General features: G+C 61.5%; 1 protein-coding gene across 2 annotated transcripts; it reads right to left on the bottom strand.

Moving 5' to 3' along the window:
- Nucleotides 1-575: 575 nt before the first annotated feature.
- Nucleotides 576-24,774, bottom strand: ARHGAP35 (Rho GTPase activating protein 35). Of its 2 annotated transcripts, XR_010826916.1 has the most exons (8): nucleotides 24,614-24,774; nucleotides 10,862-14,754; nucleotides 6,689-6,833; nucleotides 4,795-4,872; nucleotides 4,066-4,197; nucleotides 3,400-3,505; nucleotides 1,745-3,298; nucleotides 576-1,640 (listed from the first exon to the last, which is right to left on the bottom strand). XR_010826916.1 is itself a non-coding variant. In XM_066984751.1 (7 exons), exons 2-7 carry the CDS (start codon nucleotides 14,555-14,557, stop codon nucleotides 2,938-2,940), a joined length of 4,518 nt encoding a protein of 1,505 aa, XP_066840852.1. In that variant the 5' UTR covers nucleotides 14,558-14,754; nucleotides 24,614-24,774; the 3' UTR covers nucleotides 576-2,937. The 2 variants fall into 2 exon arrangements, 1 of the variants encoding a protein (XP_066840852.1); XM_066984751.1 differs by having other exon boundaries at nucleotides 576-3,298.
- Nucleotides 24,775-24,918: the final 144 nt, after the last annotated feature.

Raw genomic sequence — 24,918 nt, 5'->3', positions numbered from 1 at the left:
GCAGCAAAGCCGCGTGGAGACGGCTCCCGAAGTGCCCGAGGACTTGGCTCCGGGGGCTCCGAGTTGTTTTGTTGTGTGTTTTTTTTTTTTAATTTATTTTGCCTATTTTTGCCTTTTTTCCAGCCGTTTGTCAGCACTGAAAAGTGACAAATTTGATCCCCCCCCCCCCCCCCCGCCCCCTCCAGCTGAGCAAAAAGGCACCAAAAATCCCACTTTTTAACAGGAAAAAAAAAAAAATGCCACCTCCGTCCGCCCGGCCCTGACGCAAGACCTCCCTTGGGTGAGACTCGGGGTTTTGCTTCGTTTGTGTTTTGCCAGTTTTAAAAAAAAAAAAAAATCAGAAAACAACAAAAAAACAACAAAAAAAAAAAACGAAAACCCAGCGGCCGCTATTTACACCAACACTTTTGTTTTAAAGCATGAGAATATAAAATCTGGGGAACCGGGGGGTGCTTGGGGGGGGAAAAAAGCCCTTTTGAGGGTTTTTTGCGGTCCGTAACGAAGCCGCCCGCGCCTCCCCGCTTGTTTTTTTTTTTTGGGGGGGGTCCGGCTGTTTTCCTCGCTGGGGGGGCGTCGGGGGCGTTCCTGCGAGCGGCGAGGGAAATCCTGGGGGGAAAACGAGGGAAATCCTGGGGAAACGGCGGCGTTAAAGTGCGAAGAGACCCGGGAGGGGCGGGAGGAGCCTTCCCTGTGCTCTCCCAGTGGTACCATGAAAATCCAGTTTAAAGCCGCCCCCGGACTGGGGGAGGCCGACGGCGGTGGCAGGGGAAGGCTCGGGCGTCCTCGCCGCGGTCACGGCAGCCAAATTCCGGGTTTCCTTCCCCAAAAAAACGAAGCCCACCCAGCCTCCCCTTAAAAAATCAGCACCGGCGTTTCTGGAGGAAAAGGAAAAAAAAATGGGGAAAAAATAAACAAACAACAAAAAAAAAACCAACACAAATCCAGACAAAACGGGTCGGGGTCCCCCCAGCTCCCCTCCGGTAAGTGCTTAATGCCAGAATTCCTGGAAACGGGGAGAAATGTGGGGGTTCCCGGCAAAAAGGCAGCGCCGAGCGGGCGGCCGGGCGCCCTCGAAGGTTTTCCTGTTCCGGTGCTCGCTCGCGGTGCGATTTGAGGGAAACGGCCCCGATTTAGGGTCGGTCCCGGGGAGGTCGGACAAGCGTTGGGTGCTGCTGGAGGGGGCCTCGGGGCGCAGGACGGGTCCTGGGATGCGTCGGGCCAGGGTGGGCGAGCCTTGGAATGGTTTGGAATGCGTTGGGTGAGCCTTGGGCCACCTTGTGGGAGCTTTGGGCCACCTGGCGTGAGCCTTGGGATGGTTCAGGTTGTGTTGGGGGAGTGTTGGGCCACCTCGTGTGAGCCTTGGGGTGGTTCAGAATGCGCTGGGTAACGGCTTGGGCTGTGCTCGATGAGCCTTGGGATTGTTTGGGCCACGTTGGATGAGTCTTGGGCCACGTTGGATGAGCCTTGAGGTGGTTTGAGCCACGTTGGCTGGGTCTTGGGCCACGTTGGATGGGCCTTGGGCCATGTTGGATGGGCCTTGAGGTGGTTTGGGCCACGTCGGATGGGCCTTGGGCCATGTTGGATGAGCCTTGAGGTGGTTCGGGCCACGTCGGATGGGCCTTGGGCCATGTTGGATGGGCCTTGGGCCACGTTGGATGAGCCTCGAGGTGGTTTGGGCCACGTTGGATGGGCCTTGGGCCACGATGGCTGAGCCTTGAGGTGGTTCGGGCCATGTCGGATGGGCCTTGGGCCATGTTGGATGAGCTTTGGGCCACGCTGGATGAGCCTTGAGATGGTTTGGGCCACGCTGGATGAGCCTTGGGCCACCTCACGGGAGCTTTGGGCCATCTCGTGTGAGCCTCGGTTGGTTTGGGGCCGCACTGGCCCAACTTGAGCCGTGTCGGACAAGCCTCGGGCCTCGCGGGACCACACAGGATGAGGCCCAGGCCGCGTTGGACAAGCCTTGGGTTGTGCTGAACCACAGCGGGTGAGTGCGGGGCCGCACTGGACCACATCGGGTGAGCCTTGGGCCACGTCAGGCCGCACTGGGTGAGCCTTGGACCACCCTGCATCACGCTGGAGGAGCCTTGGATGTGGTGGAGGAGCCTCGGGCTGTGCTGGACCACACTGGATGAGCGTCGGGCCATGGCAGATGAACCCTGGGCTGTGCTGGACCACGTAGGATGAGCGCTGAACCATACCAGATGAGTTCTGGGCCACGTAGGATGAGCCACGGACTGTGCTGGACCACGTTGGATGAACACTGAGCCACATCAGATGAACCCCGGACCACGTAGGATGAGCCCCGGACTGTGCTGGACCACGTTGGATGGGTGCTAGACCACATCAGATGAACCCTGGGCTGTGCTGGACCACGTAGGATGAACACTGAGCCACATCAGATGAACCCTGGGCCACGGAGGATGAGCCCCGGACTGTGCTGGACCACACTGGATAGGTGCTTGACCACGCTGGACCACGCTGGATGGGTGCTGGACCACATCAGGAGAGCCTCGGGCTGCACCAGACGACGCCGGCTGAGCCCCAGGCCGCGCTGGCCGCGCTTCGGGCCCCGTTGTTTGCGCCGCGGCCGCAGCCCACGGGACGCGAGGGGCTTGGCGGCGCTGAGCCCCGGCGGCTTTCCGCTCACGTCCGCAGCCGAGCCCAAAGCCGGGGCTCAGCCCCCACCCTCTCCTCGCCCCCTGACTGCAACGAAAGGGGGGAAAAAATCCTCCCAGGGCCAGTCCGGGCGCCCCGGCGCGCTCCCAAGTCTGCGGCGGGTCAGGAGAGGGCGAGCACAAGCCCAGCGCCCGCCGCCCGGCTCCACGCGGCGCCTGAGACCAGACCGAGAGATTTTTTGTTGTTTTTTTTTTCTTTCTTTCTTTTTTTTTTTAAGTTTTCTTCCCCCCCCCCCCCCTCCATCTCTCACTCTCCGGCTCACAGCGAGTGCTGCTCCGCGTGGAGCGGGGCCGGGAGGAGAGGCTGGACGGGCGACTGCGGCGACGGCGGAGGGGTCTGGGGGGGCGAAGGCTGGGCCGTGCCCGGCGCGGCGGGGAGGAAGGGGGCGCCGGTGGGGGCGGCGGATGGAGAGCCGGGGGCGGCACTGGGGGCGTCGAGGATGGGCCGGTTGTAGAAAAAGAAGGGGCACTGCTGGATGAAGAGTTCGATGATTGTCTGGTAGGTGCGGGTGGCCGTCAGGGCGTCCATGGTGCTGAAGTCGGGTCTCATCAGCGTGGGCCAGAAGCAGATGGAGAGGTTCTCGCTCGTCATCAGGTTCACCCGGTGGTTGTGGCTGACCCTGCGAGAGGGGACGAGACCGTCGCGGGGACGTTCCCACCGCCGGCCCGGCTCGGCACCGCAGCGAGCCCCCCCGCCGCGCCTCGGAACCCCGGTACGTACTTGTTCAAGTGCCCGATGACGTATTTGAAGACCTCGTAGTTCTCCTTGGGAAACTTCCTCAGCACCTCCTTCAGCGCGTGGAGCTTCTGCTCCCGGTCGTTGATTTCTGCCGAGAGAGAGAGGGGCCGGATGCAGGGAGGGAAAACGGGGAAGGGCGCGGAGGTGGCAGCCACCGGGGGCTGCCCGAGCTCTGCTCGCCCCCCCGAGACCCCTTCTGAATGAGGGGATTTGGCTCAAAAAGCACCAGCAGGCATTAGAAACACTCCATAGTAACAAGCGACACTAATGAACCATTCATTAGCGCCCTGAGGTAGGCTGATAAAGTAATTATCATGCCAAAAGGCAGTAATTAAAATCAAAATGACGCCGCTGGGCGGCGTGGCGCAGCCACCCCGAAGGCTCCTCCGCCGCCAGGCAGATGCTCAGCGCGTTTCCCCCGCGCCGCCGCCGGCCGTGCCTCGTGGTTTGGGGTTTTTTTTAATGCCAGGTTTTATAAAAATCCTGGGCAGACGGTGCTGGGAAGGTGACGGCAGCGAGGGGCATAGAGGGCCGAGCACCAGCACGTTTCGGGGCACAAAAACGTTCCTCCGATGGTGCTCAGGAGGAATCTGGGGTCCTGCCGTGCTGGAGGGACGAACAGCGGGGTCCAGCCCCGGTGCTACTCACTGTGGGCCTCCACCAGCTCGATCTGCATGTTGTACGGGACCAGGGGGTCGGGCAGCTCCGAGAAGAAACTCTTCATGGCCCCGGCCACAGTGTTCACGGTGAAATCCTTCTCTGCCAGGTCCAGGCTGTGATCTGCAAGGCAAGGGGCTGCACGGTTACACCCCAAGAGTGGAGAGGGACCCGAAGCACGGAGGGGGTTTAGGACGGGCAGCGCGATCCGGGGGGGACGCCGGTTTTATTCGAGGAATTCCCCGAGATGGAATTTTGTCGCTTTACGTCGCTTAAAGCCCTGAACTTCCTCCGCGGAGGAACTGACCCCAGCCCTGCAGCCTGCACTGACCTCAGGACAGCTCCAACTTCCACCGGTTTGGTTCGTTTAATAAATAACGAACCTCTTCTGATCCCCAGCGGCTGAGCCACTGGGTGCTGAAGGAGAGCACGCAGGGAAAACGATAAAACCATCCTTCTGGGAAGCAAAACCCAGAAAAAACGTGGGGTGTGGAAGCTCCTGGTGCCCAGACCTGGTTACTGGAACCTAACCCAGTGCTGCAAACACCAGGGTAAAGAAGCACCGCTGGGTCGGACCCATCAGGTTTGTCTGGGTTGTAAAAACCACCGTGGTTTAATACGGCTGCGGTCCACGCATGATAAAAGGGGTTTTCATCTGTTTTTACTGCACAGAGCCAGCCCCACCACATCCAGATCCCCGGTTTAGGGCGCGGGCGTTACCCTGGTCAAACTGCCGCTGCAAGCTCTCCATCTCGGACTTGTTGCCGCTCACGCGATAGATGCCTTCGGTGCTCAGCCCTGGAGAGCAAAAAGAGCCAAAATCAGCACACGGACGGGTGGAAACGGGCGACTTTGGGGAGAAAACGTCCCAGCTCGCGTCCTGGGGGCAGCCCCAGCACAAACCCTGCCGGCTTTCCCCTCCTCCATCACGTCCCAACTGGCTTCCAGCACCCGTTTCCGTGCCTTTTACCCGTGCATTAATTTCAACCCCCACAGCCGCTCTTTTGCAGCCGGCACAAGATTTCCCCGGGGTTGCACCGACGCCCGCAGCCCGCGGGCCCTCCCCGAACCCATTGGCAGTGGAATTGAAGCCAAAAGCATGACCCGAGCAGGGGACGTGGCGAATATCACCTTGGGAAACGTGCAAGAGAGTGTGGCAGACGCCCAGGGGCACCGCAGGTGCTGGGGCGCAGGGGCTTTACGCAAGGTACAGCTCCTGCGCCGCACCGCTTCAGAGCTTCGAATTGCTAAAAAGACGGAGCGGACGCCCTCATTGTCGTAGAAAGCAATTTGCCTCCTCGGGGAAAGGAAAACGAGGTTAATGGACCAGCCTCGAGGACCGCCGAACCGCGGGCTGGGCACAAAAGGCTCAGTGTTTGGTCGTGCTGAAAAACCCCAGCAGCAGCTGCCACCGTTTGTCTTGCCGGGATTCAAAATAAGCTCGGTGTCGGCCAAGCGAGCCAAAATCTCCATCTTTCACCCCAAGACCGGCCCTGGCAGCCCCTTCGCTTGCAGATTGGCTGCTGATGGATTAAAAACCCCTTGGCAGGGCACCCCCGAAGCGAGGTCGGGGGCTTTTGGGGCATTTTCTCTGCTGCTTTGGGTCTGCGGCAGCCCCAGCGCCGGCTCCCGGAGCACGCCGCAAATTCGCCGCCGCCGGCCAGAGCAGCGGGGCAGCACCGCTGTTTAAAAGCCGGCTCGATTATTTCCTGCAATCCCCTTCCGTGTTTATCCTCCCAGATCCTGTTTTCACACCGGCTGCCCGGCACCGAGCTTTCCTCCGCGCCGTCCCAGCGCTCGGCGTTTCGCCGCGTGCCGCCGGCGAGCGGAGCCCCCCCCAGCGCGGGGATTCGGGAACGTCGGCCAACGCCGGGATGCGCCGGGGCTCAGCTCTCACAGCCAGCGCCGAATTTCCACCGGAGGAGGAGGAAAGAGGCAGGGCAGAGCCTCCCACCCTCGGCTGATGAATTACAGAGAAAGAAACGCAGAAGCTGGCGAGGGTTTGGAGGGGGACGCTTCGGCTGCGCGCGCCAAAAACCTTTTCGGAAGGTTTTTAACGCCGGTAATTCCGGTGTTAACGGTAAAAAACCAAGCGCTGCTGGTGAAAGCACGCCTGCCGGCTTGCTCGCCCGCGTCTAGCAGGAACACGGGGAGAGCTGATGTGGAAACCGAACCGACGTGGTTCGAAAGCCAGTTCTTTCCGCTGCGCGCTTGTCCTCTGCCACCAAGTGAAAAATCCCTAATTCCGAAAACAACCAAATACTGCCGAAAATCGTGTGCCGCCAGCCAAATGCTCAAAGGGAAAAGGGGCAAAGGTTCTGTTTTTGTCCTAAAAAAAAAGGGAACGCAAGCCCCCCCCTCATCCACGACGTTTAATTGGGTGATTTTTTTAATATATGTAGAAAATGTAACACGTTTCAAGCTCTGAAGTCACCTGCTGAACGCAGGAGAACGACGTGCCACCCGTCCTGCTTCCTGTGGGTGAGATCTCTCCAAAAAAACCCCAAACCCTGAGCCTGAAGGCAGAAGGAAGTTTTCCAAAGGCCACCGACGTGCTGCAGAGCGCAAAACCTTCCGCCGAGGGCCCGGCGGAGGCCCCGCAGGAGGCTCCTACCTGTGGCCTCGATGTACTCGATGCACCTCTCGATGAAGATGGGGATGGGTTTCTCCGGAGTTACCACGCTGCTCAGAGGCACCCCGAAGTAGTTGCTTTCCCACATCGCCTTCGTGATGGACGGCCGAGGCTTGGGCTTTGGTTTCTGCGGGAGAGAGCGGGGCGGGGGTTAGGGCCAGCGCCAAAAAAATAACCAAAAACCCTCCCGTTTATTCACGAGCAGCAAAGCCGGGCCCCAGAAATGAGAAATCCGCTGCCGCGGCCCCGAGCAGCTCCGCGAGGAGAAAGTGTCCTGCGGAGAGAGCCGGGCTTGCACCTTCAATTAAGCACTGCTAATTATCACGGCAAATCCTTGCTATGACCCATCCAAGGGAATTACCGTTACGCGATGAAAACGACGTTTCTTTGAGTGGGTTGCTGTTACCAACTACTCAAGCAGCAATATCCCTCCTTTTTCCCCAAAACAGGTGGCAGGAGGGTAAAAGGGCACGCCCGCAAACAAACCTGCCGGGACCTTCCCAAAATTTGCCATCAGCTTTCAGGGAATTAACGCCCAGGTCCAGCGGCGGCGATGTTTTGGGGTTTTCCTCCCCAAACCAGCTCGGAGCTGCCCCCCCGAGGGCAACGGGGCGTATTTTTGCTGAAAATCTCGTCCTTCGGAGTGACGCTCGCCCACACCTGCTGCTGCACCTCCTGGGGTTTGTCTTCGGTGGAAAATAAATGCCGTTTTCCCATAAATACGTGTTTTGCCACGGTCTTTTGCTAGAAAACCCCTTTGGGCATTTGCTGGGAGAGGCGTAGAATCACCAGAAAAGGGGAGGAATTGGGGAAAAAGGGGGGATGGAAAGCTGGTTCAACACGCTGGGATGGCGTAGGGAATGCATCCTCAGACCGATCCCAAAATGCTGCCGTCGTGACCCAAAAGAAACCCCGGCGCTGTTTCAGCCCAAGCGCAGCAGTACCGGCCACCGCAGCAAGGATTTTAACCAAAACGGCAAGGATTTGCTAGAAAGAGATTTAGAAAAAATGATCATTTCGGGGACTTGCTCCTGCCGAGCTGCAGGTGCCAGGGAAGGGCCGCGCCGTGGTGTTTTAGGGTGGAAAACGAAAGCCGGGGTTCGGGGAGAAATCACCGCCACCAGGTGCGCGTTTGTGATTAAAAAATCTCCTCTTTTGGCTGTTTGGTGGGGTTTTTTTTTTTTTTTTTGCACTTTGTCCTGCCGGCGAGCCGGAGACGAAATCGCCCCCGGTGCCACCGAGCCCCGCGGGGTTTGGGTTTCCTGCAGGACGCGGCCAGAGCGAGGGACTTTTCCGCTCGGAGGAGCTGAACGGCGGCCCAACGGCAGCGTGCCGGCGGCCAGCCACAGGGAAACGCCACCGAACCCCGAGAATCGGTTCAACCACGGGGTAAATTGGGCAAATTAGGCTGAGCACGGCCTCGCTGTCACCAAACCTTTCCAGCCTCGAGGCCGCCGTGCCCCCGGCGTGCGCGGCGCGTCCCGCGGCGCGTCGGACCCGAAGGAGGGGGGGGGGGGGGGGGAAGGAAAGAGGAAATCTGCCCGCTGATTAAGTTAATTATCGAGTGAGTCATCGAGGGAAGAAGAAAACTAAAAAAAACAAAACAAAAACAGACTGGGGGGAACTGCTGTCAGCTGCAGCATCCGCTCCCCAGCCCCGCGGAGGGGAGCGAGGGCGCTGGAAGGCCCGAGGACCTCAAATATCCGCCCGAATTGGGCTTTTGTGCCAAATTCCCCGGATTTAGGTGCAATTCGCTGCGGGCACAGCCGCGTCTCCCGCCAGCGAATCTTACACGGGGTATTTGTGGCAAAACGGAGGGATTTTGGGGAGGTTTGAAGCGCCTTGGTAGGGGTACGGGGTTCAAGCGCTGCCGCCGCCGCTCTCGTTTCTCACAGATTTTGTCCGTTTTAGCCAAAATGCCAGGGTTTGCCGCAAAAATAAAGCATTTCTGCCCCTGCCCTGGATGGCGCTGTGCAGGCTGACCAAGTCAAAAATCAAAGAATATGAAATTTTCAGAGTCACCAAAACAGCGGGGGGTGGAATAAAACCCAAATTACTGCTCGGGGGGGCATTCAGGGGCCCCCAAACCCGGGCACGGCAGCGCCTTCGGAAGCTCCTCTGCTTTTTCCTGTTTGGTGACAATTTAAGAGCTGCTCGCCCTTCGTTTCCAATGGAAATTAATAATGCCTTTTAATTTCCTTAATTGCTTTTGCAGCGGGCTCCGCCGGCAGCTCCCGCTGCTCCCTCTGCTGGGTCCAGGCGGCCGAGCACGGTTTTGCTTTTTCTGGAGCTCCGGACTCCCAAAAATACCCAAATTTGGGGCATTTTGCCTTCGGAACCCCCCCAGAAAGGAGATATTTAGCTCGGTTCCTCCTCCGGCTTCGCCTCTGCCATCGATGCAAATATTTTCTTCATGGGAACGGGAGTTAAAAAAGGGGAGTTCGGGCTGAAAAGCTTCAAATGTGCAGCTTTAAACTGATGCTGGCAGCTGGGACCTGAAACTGGGCATTTTTCCAGCAAAAAGCCGCCCTCGGGGTCGCTCCTGTCCTGTGGTTTGGGCTGCGCCTCCTGTTCCCCCCCCCGAAATTCCCCGTTTTTCTGCAGAGTCACAAAACGCCTGGGTCGAGCCGGCCAAACGCGCCGGGGCCGATAAGGAGCCGCGGAGACAAACCTCGTGGCTTCCACCCCGCTGCCAACGGGGCCCATAAAGGACAGCTCCAGCTGACGGTGTCGGGGTCACCTTCACCCGGGGGGCGAGCACCAGGACCAAAATGGCTTAAAAAGCCCCAGAGAACCTCTCAATCCCCTGCAAAAACCACCCGCAAACCCTGGTTACGCCCGGGGTTGCCCCCAGCGGAGGAGCCCAGCTGGCAGCGCTGGCGGGACGGAGATTTTAGGCTTTCCTGCCGGAGAGCCAAGCAGCACCGGGTTTCCCTCTCCGGGACGGAGAGGTTTCTGTCTGGAAAAGGGAGAAAAAGCCTTAGCTGGAAGGCTTACGGACAGCAGCGTAATTATGTCACATCGAGCTGGAGTTACGCTGTCACCAGAGGATCCCTGAGCAGGGCAGGCACGCGCCGCCGCCAGATCATTCACGATCTGCCACGACCGCTTCTTAATTGCTTTTTAAAAGACGTCCAGGAGTGCTGCAGACGGAAACGCAGGCGGCTCATCCCAGCGGCCTGGGCTCCGGCTTGCTTTACGGTTTGATTTCCGCGGACCGCGTGGCCGAGCTCCGGCTCTGCTGAGACGCCCGCGGGTGCTGGCGCTGCTCCGAGCCCTGAGCCTCGAGCGAGGAGTCCGGAGGCCGCCCCGTCCCCCAGCATCGCCGCCGTCCACGCCTGCCAGCCTCCGCAGAGAGGGGTCGGCAGCTGGGTTTGGAGAGCCAAGGCAGCACAAGGCGGCTGGAGAAGAGGCTGCAATAATTTACCCGTGCTCCGAGCGTAGGGCAGGAGGCGGCTCGCCCGTGCCCTGCCTCGCTCCACGGTGCCACGCGGGTAACGCTGACCCCGCTGCGCTTCACGAGGCAGACACGGGCACGCTTCGGCACAGCCGGGCGGCAGCTAATTGTAGCCTGAAACTCGTTAGAGGGGACACTCGTAACTTCTGAGCGCGGGGCGAAGCCTCTCGGAAGCGCACGGCGGAGATGGGGTCGGTCTGGGTGTGACCGAAAACGTTAAGGACTGCAGACTTCATTGACTCCAGAGATAACGCCTTGAGCTTCGGCTGTGGAGCTCAAGTGATAATTCAGCCAACTGCTTCTAAATCCAGCAGTTGTTACTCTTAGGGGAAAAATAGCTTTTATTTATTTATTTATTTCTAAAAAGGAACAGGCTCCCCCAGCGACGCAGTCACGGCACCGAGCCCGCCGACGTTTAAGAACTGTTTGGGCTGTGCTCTTAGTTACATGCTCTGAATTTTTGGGCAGACCTGCGTGGTGCCAGGAGTTGGGACTCGGTGATCCTTGTGGGTCCCTTCCACCTCGGGATATTGATTCTAGGATTCTAGGACTGCAGCTTCCCGCAGCCCATGCCAGCTGAGCTCCCGCCCAATAAAACCAGCAGAGAAAAAAAGCGATCCTGCCCTCAGCTCGTCGACCAGCACGGCGGCGAGGTTTCCGCCCTCGCTCGCGACCCGCGGGCAAGAAGCGCCCCTTACCTTCGTCGTCCTCCTCAAGCTGCGCAGGATGTTCCTCCGCCGGGGATCCTCCCCGTCCGCCGACTCGTAGGGGATAACGGCGTTGTCGCCCTTATACCCTTGGGAGCTCTGGTCTTCCTCCTTCTTCCGAATCGGCCCCAGCTCGTCGTCGCTGCCCACGCTGAAGCTGGTCCGGTAGCTGGCAAAGCGGCCGAGCCTCGTGCAGCGCGTCCGATACAGCACGGGCTTGCTAACGGCCGACACCTTGCGGCCCCGCTCCAGCGAGCTCGTGTCCATCTCGCTGTCCGAGCCGTTGCCGCTGCCGTTCGACTGGGTCTTGTTGATGTTGCGGATGGTGATGATCTTGCCCTGCGTGCTGTCGTGGGGCACGGAGTAGATGTTCTCCTCCTCGTTCCTCGGCTTGACCACGGCGTCCATCGGCTCGGCGTAGTCGGAGGGATCGAAGCCATCCGTGGGCAGCCAGCTACTGGAAGACACGGACTTCCTCTGCCCGTCCCGATGCCCCTGCTCCAAATACGACAGATCCCCCTTCGTGAGGTCAAAATGCACGGGGGGCTTTGGTTTCACCGGAGGAGGTACTTTGTTGTTCAGCTTGCTTTCAAAAGTGCTCATGACGGAGATGAAAGACAAGCTGTCGTTCCCCTCCAGCTCCATGGAGAGCTTCGAGTGGTCTTTGGGCAGGGCGGGCACAGCCGTGTCCTCCCTGAAGGGGCTGTAGGTGGGGGGCTCGATGTCCTCCTCCGAGTCCTGCAGGTTGGAGTTGCAGAGCGGCGAGCCCGCCCGAGGCGAGTTGAACACCTCCTCCGTCGTGCTGCACGCCTCGGCCACGTTGTCGTACATGTGGGTGGCCTCGATGATGTTTTTTTTCTCCACCACGTCCTTGAAAAACGAGTGGAAGATCTCGAGCTTGTGCTGCGGCTGGCTGCAGGGTATGGCGGTGAACTTGCCGTCGATCTCCTGGGCGATCTCCTCGCCCTCGGTGAGCTGCTCCCTGCTCAGGTCGTTGTCCAGGATGTCGACGGCGCCGTCCGTGAGCGCCACGAGCTGCACGGGGATGATGTCCTGCACCTCGCACAGGAAGGCACGGAGCATGGCCAAGGACGCCTTGCGCTTCGCCGCGTAGAACACGATGTACCCGTGGACGAGGCGGCTTTTCCTGACGCTGAACGACGAGTGGTAGGAAAGCAGCGAGAGCTCCAGGCGCCGCCTGTGCGGCCCGACGGCCAGCTCGAGGAGGATGGAGCTGCTGCTGCCGCACGGCGAGGGCCGGTACGTCTGCGACTGCAGGATGGGCGCGAGGAGGTCGTCGGCGTCGAAGGGATCGCCGCACATCAAGCACATGACGATCCGCAGGTCCACGTCCGCCAGGTCCTTGATGCTGGACGTGGAGCTGACGAGGTTGAGGTTGCGCTTCGAGTCCAGCAGCCCCTTCAGGACCTGGCTGATCTGCTTCTCGTTGATGTTACGGCCGTAGGCGATGCCCGCGGACGCGGGGTCGAGGAAGACGCACTGCAGCTTGCTCGCGATCTGCTGGCCCTGCTGGACCAGGCTGTGCAGCGTCTCGCCGCTCGTGTCCCCTCTCTTGTTGACCAGCATCAGGGTCAGGGGAAGGTGGGCCAAGTGGTTCTCCCTCCGGCCGATGGTCGACTCCCTGCTCTTCTCGATGCTTTCCACGACGTAGGAGAGCGACTCCTTGGAGTTGTAGAGGCAGAGGCAGCCGTGGGGCTGGAAGGTGGGCGTCTGGAAGGCGTTGACGGGCAGCCGGACGTTGCCCTCGATCGGCCGCAGGGACAGCTCGTACATCTTGCCCTCGATCACGTACTTGTCGTCGTTGGTGCACAGCGCCCGGATCTCGTTGGCCAGCTCACGCGCCAGCCCGTCCTTGCCCAGGATCACCAGGTTAATCCTGTCGATGTTGGCGTCCGAGAGCAAGTTCTTCTGGTTGCGCTCGGACGGCCTGATGAAGCAGGAGCTGACCAGGTGCTCGATCTTGGAGTCGATGCAATCCGGGCAGCTCGGGCACGTCTCCTTCGTCGGGTGGTAGACAAAATGGATGTGCTTCAAGATCAGGGCGTCCCGCTCGGCCTGCAGCTTCTGCAAGGCTTTGAACCGCTGCTCTTCTCCCAGCACGTCCTGGATGACGCCCATCTTCTCCTTGCTGGGTTTGGCGTCGAGCTCCAGCTCGTAGAACAGCTCCGAGTACTCCAGGAGCAGCTCCTGAAACTCCTCCTTGGCCTTCTCGATGATCTGTTTTTGGTGCTTGCTGTAGATATCCATGTAGATAGACTCCTCCAGCCACATGTAGAAATCCTCGTTCATGATGAAACTGCGGGCTTCCTCCCAGGGCTTCCCGGGCGTGATGAAAGGGGAAGTCTCCAGGTTTTCTTTGAAAGCTCTCCTCATCTCCGCTCTTTTCCTCTCGTTCCTCAGCTTCTCCAAGTGAGCCTCGTAAAGCTGCTCGGCGGGCTGGGTCTCCATCAGGTCGAAAGGGATGCGCTCGTTCTCCATGTTGTCGATGTGGCTCGTGGCGTCCCAGGGGGTCTCCTCCAGGACGACAAACCACTTCAGGAAGTCCGGCTTCGCCTCTAAGAGCTTCTCCACCTTCACGCAGCTCAGGTGATCGATCTCGTCCAGGTCCGGGATGAGGGCCTCGAACGCCTGAGGGAGCTTGGCGAGATAGATCTTCCTCCTGCGCTCGATGTGCTCCTGCTTGAGGCGGTGGACGTGCTGCAGGAAGAGCTTCTTGGCCTTCTGCGTCCCCTCCAGGTAGACGTACTCCTGGTACTCCGCCGAGGACTGCATCTTGCGGCTGACGTTCGACCACGTCTCGTTGTGGTTCTTGACGATGCGGCTCACCAGCCACTCGTACTTGTCCTTAGCGGCAGCGATCTGCTGGCTCTGCTGTTTCAAAGCTTCGAAGTAGGGGATGATTTTGGTCTTTCCCCGGCTTTTGTCGACTAGCTGCACTAAGGTGTTGAAGGCCAGGTCGATGTTCACGTTGGATCTGGCCGACGTCTCCACCACCTGGAGGTTCTTTTTGCTTAAGGCAAAAGTATGTGCGTCCCTAATGTACCGCTCCACGCCCTCGTCACACTTCGTCAGGACCACCACGATGGGCTTTTTCGTTTTCGCGAGCTGATTGTAAAGGTTCGAAACGAATTTCAGCTGATCGTCAAAGTTCCTGTTCATACCCCTGCTAACGTCAATGCAAAGAAGAAAGCCATCGACCAGCAGCTTTCCGTCCGGCATCTGTTTTTGTTCAAAGTCCTGCTCCAGCCCGAGCTGATCAGTGCAAAAGTACATGAGCTTTTCAGCCGACGCCAGCTTGGTCGCCGCAGCCCGCTTGATGTAGGGCTGCAGGGCCGTGCTGCGGTGAGGCTGAAAGGTCTGGTCGTCGATAAACTCCGTCTGCTCCACCACGTGCATTTTACACTCGGCGCAGTCCTCCAGGGAGCGCACGACCTCCCCCCAGTAGAGGAAGTGGTCGTTATTGACGACCCTTCCCCCAAAGTCACTGGTGCTGAGGACCGAAGTGTGGTCCAGGTGAAACTCGTCGGCGCTGGGCCGGACGAAGCGGTTGCAAAGGCAGGATTTCCCGATGCCGCACTGCCCCTTCTCCTTCTCCGTCCCCGACAACCCCACCACGCTAATGTTATAGGTGGGAATGCGAACATCTTGCTTTCTTGCCATCATCATCGTCCGCACATCCTGTCCCAGCCCACCGCTTCCGAGAGGATTAGTGTTGGCGGCTCCGGCGCTCGGCGGACGGAGGGGTGGCAGCTCTCAGGCCAGGCGGGGCGCCGGGGCGAGGAAATCCCTCGGGCCCATACTGCGCGTGCCGGCAGCGGCTCAGTTCTCGCCGATCCCCGGCGTCGGGCGGCCGACGTTTACCCCTAGGAGAAAGAGAAAGGAGCGTCAGCGCCCAGCAGACCCGATTCCCCCCGCGCCACCGAACGCCGCCGCTAGGACGCGCGACCGCCCCGTCGAGCCCCGTTCTTGGGATTTAACCCCAAAAACGAAGCGAGAGAAGCAAAACGGCCTGGCTCGGCTTCGCTCTTCGACAGCGATCAAGTGCAGCACCGGCTTACTATCTGATCCCACTTCCACCGGCGGGATTACCTCTCTCACCCGCGGCTCGGTCTAATAGGATCAGAGCGGTTTAGAAAGGAAGAGGCAGAAGGAGAAGGATCCAGGTAAAGCCCTACGGAGGAGCCCCGGGCGCGCTCGGAGCCGCGGCGGCAGCGTCTTCCTCGGAGGAAGGAGCGCTCCCAATTGGCACCCTCGATCCCAATTAGCGCCCTCGATCCCAATTAGCGCCCTCAAAACGCGGCAATTGGCCTCTTTTGTTTTACAATACGAGAGCAAAAAGGGTTTTGCAGCTCCAGGAAAGGCGAATTAATGCAGATGACACCGGGAGCCCTGCCGGGGAGCCAGGGCTCTCCTGCGCCCGCTGGGGTGGCCGGACGAGGCAGTTCTTCCAGTTCTCTTCTCCTCGGGCTGGGTTACACAACACGCAAAGGCTGCTGCAAACCCGAAACGCCGCCGCACGCTCCCGAAAACCTACCCCAACGCCCGATCCCTTCGTCGAACCCCTCGGCGAGGTCGCCCCCAGCGGCCGAGGTACCGGCTCGCGCGGTTCTGGAGGCTGCGAGGAGGGAGAGGGCGAGGAATCGGGGCGAAAGGCGGGGATTTGGGGTGAGACGCGGGGATTTGGGGCGGTTTAGGATCCTGCCCTCGGCGCGGCCGCCCTTTCCGGCTCTTCCCCGAGCACGATGCTTCCTGCAGGAGCGCCGTTCACCCGCAGCGCGTGTCGCTCCTCGGGGCGAGCCTCTCGCAGGTAAAAGGGCGGAACAACCGCAGCACCGGTGCAATGTAAACTATGCTGCCGAGCAGCTGTCAAACCCTTAATTATTTTGAATAATTACTCATCGCTGAATTTTAAGGAATGCAGCTACTCCCTGGGAGGCTGGCCGGGGCTGGGCGCCGCTCGCGCGGCCTTCCTGCAGCTCCTGGGGGAGCACCGCTCTTGCTCCCTGGTTTTCCTCAACCCTCGCCGTTTTCCCCCGTTGGAGGACAGGGCACGAAACCGGGTGCGGAGGGGTGCCCGGCCCCGCGGTGCTGTTTCAGGGTGCCGCTGCTCTCCTCCATCCTCTCCGGGGCACGGAGCCGCCGCGTTCGCGTGTTCAGCCCCCGCCCCCGTGCTCGGCAGGTTCACAAAGCGCCGAGCGGAGAAACCGTGGCAATTTTCGGGTTTTGGACGGGGTGTGGGAATCGTGTCGGCCCCTGCGGTCGCCATTTGCGGAAGCGGTTGGGCCCGCGGGCATCCGAGGGGCCCGGGGCCGTGGCGCCGCGCGGCTAACCGAAGCCAAAGGAAAACCGCAGCCGTGACAAAGGCGTCGGCGGTCCCCTTTCGCTTCCCCCAGACGGCGGGGACGGGGCGAGGAGCAGCCCCGGGGGGAGCCTTTCATCCTTCCCCGTCCGCCGGCGTTCTGAGCGCCGCGCGACGCCGCCGGCCTGCCCCGAGCTGGAAGCTCTCCGCTTGACGATTAATGCGCGATTTGCCCCAAAAGGAGAGGCCGTCCCGGAGGGGGAGGTTCAGCAGAGGGACGACAAAACTGCGGGGGGGGGGGGTTCGCGATTTAGGATTGTTCCTCGAGGCGGCGGCTGCGCGCTGTCCAAGCCGACGTCCCTCTGGGCGTAATCCCGCCAACAGGTAACAAAACTATCCCCTTTAAAAAAAAAAAAAACCACAAAACGTTGAAAAATGACCCCGAGAAGAAAGGCTGACGCAGGGACCGCCACGTTTTCCACGTCAACCCAAGAACCAGCGTGCCGGCACCGAGGGTCTCCTCCCCGCTCGCCCCTTCTCTCACATGTGCCCGCGCGCGCAGCGCGTGCCCGAAATGGGTCATCGGCGTCTTTGGGAAGAGTGATTTGAGCTTTAAGCATCCGGGGCCGAAACGCTTTAATCCGGCGCAGCAGATGGGCTGCTCGCAGGCGGAGGGCGCGCCGCAAGCGCCTCCGCGCCCCGGTCCCCGACCCGGCCCTCTGGCCGCCCTCCTGATGATTTTTTTTTTGCAAAAAAAAAAAAAAAAAAAGCCACGAACTGCGAAGCCGGGGATCAGTTCCGGGAGGGATCCCGTGGGTTCCGTGCTCCAGATCCCCGACAAGCGGAGAAAGAGAGGCGAGGGGACGCGGCGAGGGAGGGTCCCGCGCTGCCCCCGCCGCCGCGTGCGCCGTTCGCTCCCGGCGCGGGCCGGGCACGGCGCCCGGTTGCAAAAGCATTTCCACGAACGGGCTCAGGGAGCAAAAGGCAACTCCAGCGAGGGCAGCTCGCCGGGCACCTCCTCCACCGCCGCCTTCGTCCCGCTTGGGATCCTTCGCACGCGCAGCGGCAGAAAGCCCCCGGCGGCGAGACGCCCAAACCCAGCGCCGTCGGGGTTCCTCACCCCAAACGCGTGCCGATCGGACGCAGATAATCGGGGAAAAAATTAGCAATAAATCACTGCAGGCTCTATAAAAGCGGAAAGCGGCACTCGCCCTCCTGAGCGCCCCCCCCTTCCCCACCGATCGGCTCCAAAGCTTTTTCCGTTTTGGTGATAAAAAGGGGGAATTGAGGTTTGGGGAGCGGGGTCGCCGCCGGGTTTTCCGCCCGCGGCGGGGAAGCAGACGGACGGATGGCCCCGGTGGCGGGACAGGGGGACAGCCCACCCGTAACCCCCAAAAGCTTTGGGTCCAGAGGCCACGCGGGGCTCGCCGCACGCCCTCCTAACCCTTCTCCGTCCTTCCAGCGCGGCGTCCTGGGGTCCCCGCTCGGCTCCGCTCCCTCCTCCGGCCCCCCCGCGGCTGCGGCCGGCCCGTCGGGAGCTCGCTTTCGTTTTCTCCCCTAAAAGCCTGAGTCAGGAGTTACTCATTTACGCTGGAATACCCTCCCCGCGAAGCCCGGGTGACGCGGGAGGACGAGGAAGGAGGAAAAAAAAAGCACGGCACGGCTCACGAATCCCCGCCGAGCTGGGGAAGCTGGCAGCAGACCCAAAGGGATGGGAGGAAAAAAGGAAAAAAAATTAAAAAAAAAGGTATTTTCCAGCCTCAAACACCTGAAAGCCGGGAGCCGTCAGCCGGCTTCCCTCGCCTCGCCCGCCGCGGGAGAAGCTCCAGGCTGGGCTTCGAGCACCCCGAATTTTGGAGAGCCCGAGGGCAGCACCGCTACTCGGGGTTACGTGAACTCCCTCTGTGGTTTTGCGTTTTCGGTTCTCCTGGGACACGAACACGCGCCCGGCCCCGAGCGCCCTGCGTGGGGAGAGGCGACGGGGCTGGGATACCGGCGGGAGCAGCGGTCCTGGTGGGAAATTGGGGGGAAAAAGGGCACAAATGGCTCAAGGACACCGAGTTCCTTCCTCCCACGTGCCTGAGCACCGAGCGGGGACGGAACCGCCCGTCCCGTGCGAGTGCCCGCTGGAGGGATCGTTTCATTAAAAAAAAAAAATAAAAAAAAATGAAGGGTTTGGGGTAGCTGTTTGAAATGCAATCAGCCGAGGCTTTGAATTAGAAGCGCGCCGGGACCGCGCCGCGTCCCCCGGGGGACCAGCCCCGTCCCGCGGCAGGTTCACGGCCCGGCGGTGGGAGAGCTGCTCTCATTTTTTGATAAAGAAAAATAAAAATGAAATAACGACCCCAAAGGGAAAATAACGCCCCCAAAGGGAAAGCAACGACCCCAACGAAAGGGAAAGCTACGACCCCAAAAGGGAAATAACGACCCCAAAAGGGAAATGCCCCCAAAGGGACCCCAAAAGGAAAGCTACGACCCCAAAGGGAAAGCAACGACCCCAAAAGGGAAATAACGACCCCAAAAGGGAAATAACGACCCCAAAAGGGAAAATAACGACCCCAAAAGGGAAATAACGACCCCAAAAGGGAAAATAACGCCCCAAAAGGGAAAACAACGACCCCAAAAGGAAAGCAACGACCCCAAAAGGAAAGCAACGACCCCAAAAGGGAAAGCAACGACCCCAAAAGGGAAATAACGACCCCAAAAGGGAAATAACGACCCCAAAAGGGAAAATAACGCCCCCAAAGGGAAACCAACGACCCCAAAAGGGAAATAACGACCCCAAAAGGGAAACAACGACCCCAAAAGGGAAATTGTTTCCCTTTTGGGGTCGTTGCTTTCCCTTTTGGGGTCGTTGCTTTCCCTTTTGGGGTCGTAATGACCCCAGCAGCCTTCCAGGGGCAGCTTGCAGCCGCTTTCTCGGCACCAACGAGCAAACACCCCCAGCCACGGGGTGCGCAAGCCATCGGGTGCCACGAGCAGGGCTCGGGCGCCGCGCTTGGAGCCGCTTCACCGCCCCCCCCCCCGAGACCGCGGGGAGCCCCCAGAACCCGACCCCGGAGGCACCGGCGGCGGCCGCGGGAGGTCCCCGCGTCCCGGGGCAGCGCCGCCGGGCGTCCCGGGGCCCGGCCGCGTTTTATCTCAGGCATTTCGGGGGGAGGCCGGCCCGCCGCCTTATCTAAGGGCCGCGAAATATCTCCCGGCTTAAATGGTGGAAGAGTTGGCCGGGGGCCAGGTGGCCTGGACTCTCTCCCCCAGCTGGGTCGTTAAATCTCTCCGACTAAAGGGGAAAATAAAAAATAAATAAATTAAATAAATAAATAAATAAAAAATAAATAATAATAAAAGCGCCAGGCTGCGGTTAAACAGCACCTCGCGTCCTCGCCGCACCGGACGGGGGACAGGCGAAGCTGCCGAGGCGGCTGCGACCCCGCGGGTCACGGCCGGGGGGGGTTTTGGGGAGGGAGTTTTGCTCTTGCTCAGCAGACCCCAAAGCTCCCTCGCCCAGCGCGGGGCCGCGGAGGGAACGGGGCTCGCCGCGCGGCAGCCTTGGGATGGGGTCGGTCCCGTGGCGGTTAACGGGGCCGGCCAACGCGATCGGGGGGCGCGTCTCGTGGCACGGCGAAGGAGAAGTTAGAGCGAACGGAAATACCCCCGAGGCTGCGACCCCCTTGCAAGGAGCCACCCAAAAACCCCCGCGGGCATCCGCAGCGGGAGAAGGAGAACCTTCCCCTAAAGCTCGCTTCTCCCTCCCTCGGCTCTGCCCCGCACCCTCGGGACCGTGCCGAAGTCCTCGGAGACCGGCACCGAGGCTTCGGGGACCGGCGGTCTCCAGGCGCGAGGCGAAGGTCAAGCGCAGCCGGGTCGGGGACAGGGTCGCTTACCTCCGGCTCCGGGCCCTACCCCGCGGTGCCGGCGACCAAACCTCGTTTTCCGACCCAATAAAACGAGGGCAACGTCCAAGCCCAGGCAGGTGAGTCAGCGCCGGGGGGGAGCCGGGCCCTGTCAACGCGGCGGGGATCTGGCGGGGGGAAGGAGGAAGGACACGGGGTGAGCGCGGCCCCGGCCCCGCCAGGCCGCCCGCCCCGATCCCGGGCCGCGCCAATTAGCTCGGTGCCGGCTGGAAGGTAATTAACCGGGCCAAGCCGGGTGGATCGGCGGCGGGTTCTCCCCCGGGTGCCGGGTCCCGTTCACGGGTTCTCAGGGCCTCCGCCGGCTTCCTCCGTGGGATTCTTGGGACTTCGGGGGGGGCAGCCGCCCAAACCTCGGCCCCACGGCCACGGGTCACCCGCTGGCGATCCCAATTGTCTGGTCCGTGGTGCACGGAGCAGTCCCGAATTTCTGGTCCGTGTTACACGGAGCGATCCCAATTTTCTGGTCCGTGTTACACGGAGCGATCCCCAATTTTCTGGTCCGTGTTACATGGAGCGATCCCCGATTTCTGGTCCACATTACACGGAGCGATCCCAATTTCTGGTCCGTGTTACACGGAGCGATCCCAATTTTCTGGTCCACATTACACGGAGCGATTTTCTGGTCCACATTACACGGAGCGATCCCAATTTCTGGTCCACATTACACGGAGCGATCCCCAATTTCTGGTCCACGTTACACGGAGCGATCCCCGATTTCTGGTCCATGATACAAGGAGCGATCCCAATTTTCTGGTCCACGAAACACGGAGCGATCCCCGATTTCTGGTCCACATTACATGGAGCAATCCCCAATTTCTGGTCCACATTACACGGAGCGATCCCAATTTTCTGGTCCACGAAACACGGAGCGATCCCCGATTTCTGGTCTGTGTTACACGGAGCGATCCCAATTTCTGGTCCACGTTACACGGAGCAATCCCAATTTTCTGGTCCGTGTTACACGGAGCGATCCCCATCTTCCGGTCCATGTTCCGTGGAGCGATCCCAATTTCTGGTCCACGTTACACGGAGCAATCCCAATTTTCTGGTCCGTGTTCCGTGGAGCGATCCCCAATTTCTGGTCCACGTTACACGGAGCGATCCCCGATTTCTGGTGCGTGTTACACGGAGCGATCCCAATTTTCTGGTCCACATTACACGGAGCGATCCCCGATTTCTGGTCCACATTACACGGAGCGATCCCCGATTTCTGGTCCACGTTACACGGAGCGATCCCCGATTTCTGGTCCACATTACACGGAGCGATCCCAATTTCTGGTCCATGTTACACGGAGCGATCCCCGATTTCTGGTCCGAGTTATGCGGAGCACCGTGGGCACCCTCGCGCTCCATCAGGTCCCGTCCCTCGCCGAAAGCACCGCACGGAGCAGGGATAAATCCTGACCCGGGATGGATCCTGACCTGGGATAGATCCCGAACCCCGGGATAAATCCTGACCTGCGATAAATCCTGACCTGGGATAAATACTGATCTGGGATAAATCCCGATCTGGGATGAATCCTGACCCGGGATAGATCCCGACCTGGGATGGATCTTGACCTGGGATAAAATCCCGACCTGGGATAAAATCCTGACCCAGGATAAATCCTGACCCAGGATACATCCTGACCTGGGATAGATCCCGAACCCCAGGATAAATCCCGACCTGGGATAAATCCTGACCTGGGATAAATCCCGACCTGGGATAAATCCCGACCTGGGATAAATCCTGACCCGGGATAGATCCCGACCTGGGATGGATCCTGACCCGGGATAAATCCTGACCTGGGCTAAATCCTGACCCGGGATAAAATCCCGACCTGGGCTAAATCCTGACCCGGGATAAATCCCGACCTGGGCTAAATCCCGACCTGAGTTAAATCCCGACCCGGGATAAATCCCGACCTGGGCTAAATCCCGACCTGAGTTAAATCCCGACCCGGGATGGATCCTGACCTGGGATAAATCCCGACCTGGGATAAATCCCGACCTGGGATAAATCCTGACCCGGGATAAATCCTGACCCGGGATAAATCCTGACCCGGGATAAATCCCGACCTGGGATGAATCCTGACCCGGGATAAATCCTGACCTGGGATGGATCCCAACCCGGGATGAATCCTGACCCGGGATGAATCCTGACCCAGGATAAATCCCGACCCGGGATGGATCCTGACCCAGGATAAATCCCGACCTGGGAATGAAGGATGCACAGAACCCAGCCAGGAGACACCTGGCCACGTCTCAACGCCTTGCCCAGGAACGGGGATTCCGCTGAGCAGCTTTATTTTTATTTTTATTTTAAACGCGGGAAGGGGAAGGAGCAGCACCGCGTGCCCACGAGGGCAGCGAGCCCGTCAGGAACTCACAGCCGCCGAGCGCGCGGCGCCTGCTGGAAGGGGGGGAAACGGAATTCGGGGACAAAACGCCGCGGTTCGGTCAAAGGCGGTCGCAGCCCCGAGGGGAGCCGGGGGGGTTTTGCTGCAAAAGGGGGGGGGGAAAGCAAAAAAAACAAACGGGGGGGGAAAAAACCATAAAAAAGGGATTTAAACCCCCCCCGGGGTTTAAAATCCCCCCGAAAGGAAAGCGTCGCCCTGCGGAGGCCGAGCTCCCGGCGGAGGCCGGCCTCCCGTTGGAGGCTCCCGGCCCGGTTTGGGGCCGAGGTTTAGGGCCGGGCACGCAGCCCCGCAGCACCTGCGCTCGCCCCCCCCGGGACCCGGCGCCCCCGGTGCTCCCCCGGGACCCTCGGAGGGCGCGGGGCCGGCGCCGAGGCTCGTTCCGGAGGGAGGCCGCCGCTGGGGCGGGGGGGGGGAGGAGGCCGCGGGCCGGGAAACGGCGAGGGGGGGGGAAAAATGGGAAATAAACCCGAAATCGCTGCAAATCAAAGGAAAAGGAGGAGCGGCGTTGGGGAGGGTCCCGCCTCGGGGCGGCAGCGGGGGGGGACGGGACGGGACCAGGGGAGGCCGCGGCCTCGCGGAGGTTGGGAGGCAGCCGGAGAGCGGTGCCGGGAGGGCGCCGAGCGGCAACACGTGGGCGAGACCCCGAGACCCCGACACTGCGGCGCGGAGCCTCCCAGTAGCCTCCCAGTAGCCTCCCAGTAGCCTCCCGGTAGCCTCCCGGTAGCCTCCCGGTAGCCTCCGGATCCGGGGCCCGGCCGAAGCCTCCCGGAGGCCCACGCGACCTCGCCCGGCCGCGGGCGCTTTCGGGGCCCCGAGGCCGAAGCCCCGGGGGTGGCGACGTCCCCCCCCCCGGGGACGTGAAGGAGGCCCCCCCCGGGGGGGGGGGGGGGGGGGGAGGCCCCCCCAAACCCCGCGTCCTCCCCGGGCCTCCGCCGGAGGCTGAGCCTCCGGATGGGCCGGAGGGAGGCCGGAGAGCCCGGTGCCGGCCTTCGGGCGCTGAGGGGGGGGGTTAAGGGGGGGGCACGGAGCTCTGGAGGCTTTTTTTTTGGGGGGGGGGTGTCGCTGGCCGCCCTCCTCTGGAGGCCGAGGAGGCTGGGGGCCTCTCCCCCCCCCCCCCCTTGAGCCCCCTCCCCAAAATGTTCGGCCCCGAATCCGGGGGGGGCAACGGGTGCTGCCCCCCCCCCCCCAGCCTGCAGCCCCCATCTGCTGGGGGGGGACACACCTCTGCCCCCCCCCCCCAAAAGTCGTGGGGTTCTTCCTTAGCCTAAAGGGCAGCTGCTGGGGGGGGAGGACGGGAGAAGCCCCCCCCCCCCCCCCAAATATTTTTTGGGGGGGGGCTTTAAAGCCGCCCCCCCGCAAGCCATCACCTTGCTGGGGGAGGTCTTAAAGGGAAGGGGGGGGGGATTTGGAGGGGGGGGATTTGGGGGGGGGCTTAATGGGGGGGGCATCCTGAGGGGGGGGTTAAGTGGGGGGGGGGTTAAATGGGGGGGGGCTTAAAGGATCCTTAAAAGGGGTGGGGTCCCTAAGGGGGGGTTCTAAAGGGGGGGGGGGTCCTAAAGGGAGGGTCTTAAAGGGGGGGTCTTAAAGGAGGGGGGTCCTAAAGGGGGGGGGTCCTAAAGGGGGGGGTCCTTAAAGGGGGGGGGAGTCCCTAAAATGGGGGGGAATCCTTAAAGGGGGGGTCCTAAAGGGGGGGTCCTTAAAGGGGGGGTCCTTAAAGGGGGGGGTCCTTAAAGGGGGGGTCCTTAAAGGGGGGGATCTTAAAGGGGGGGGTTCCTAAAAAGGGGGGGGGGGGGGGGGAGGTCCTTAAAGGGGGGGGGCGAAGGCTCCTTTCCCCCTCCCCACTTAACGGAGGGGGGTGGGGGGGGGTCCTCCGGTGCCCCCCCGCCCCCACAACGGCCTCGCCCTGCCCACGGCTGGTTGGGGGGGGGGGGGGGGGGGAGCGGCACCGACCCCCCCCCGGTGATGCTGGGGGAGGGGCGGGGCGGGGGGAGGGGCGGGGCGGGGGTCCCGGTGCCCCCTCCCCCACCCCCTGGGCGGGGGTGGGGCCGGCCCCATTGTTCCTTCCCGGCGGGGGGGGGGGGCGGGGGGGGGGGCGCTGCCCGCTCCTTACCGTGGCGGCGGCGGCGGCGCGGGGCCGGGCCGGGGGCGGCGGCGGCTGGGGCGGGCGGCGGCGGCGGCGGCGCCATCTCCCCCCGCGGGGCCGCCGGGGCGGGCTGGGCCTGTAATGGCGGCGGCGCCTTCCTCCCCCTGCCCTCCTCCTCCTCCTCCTCCTCCTCCTCCTCCCTCCCTCACGGCCGGGGGGGCGGCGGGCAGCGGCGCGCGCGCGGGGGCGCGCGGCGGCGGCGGCGCATGCGCGGGAGGCCGTGGCGCGCGGGGGGGGGGGGAGGCGGGGCGCGCGCGCCCGCGGGGAGGGAC

This window comes from Anser cygnoides, chromosome 29 (assembly GCF_040182565.1).
Source record: "Anser cygnoides isolate HZ-2024a breed goose chromosome 29, Taihu_goose_T2T_genome, whole genome shotgun sequence".
NCBI classification, from domain to species: Eukaryota; Metazoa; Chordata; class Aves; order Anseriformes; family Anatidae; genus Anser; species Anser cygnoides.
This window is presented reverse-complemented; position numbering and strand designations above follow the sequence as displayed.

Coding starts and splice junctions, on each gene's coding strand:
- ARHGAP35 (XM_066984751.1), bottom strand. CDS start 14,557: ATGATGATGGCAAGAAAGCAAGATGTTCGCATTCCCACCTATAACATT. Junction 6,834..10,861: donor GCTTGAGGAGGACGACGAAG/GTAAGGGGCGCT, acceptor TCTCTCCCGCAG/AAACCAAAGCCCAAGCCTCG. Junction 3,299..3,399: donor GTCATCGGGCACTTGAACAA/GTACGTACCGGG, acceptor CCCCTCTCGCAG/GGTCAGCCACAACCACCGGG.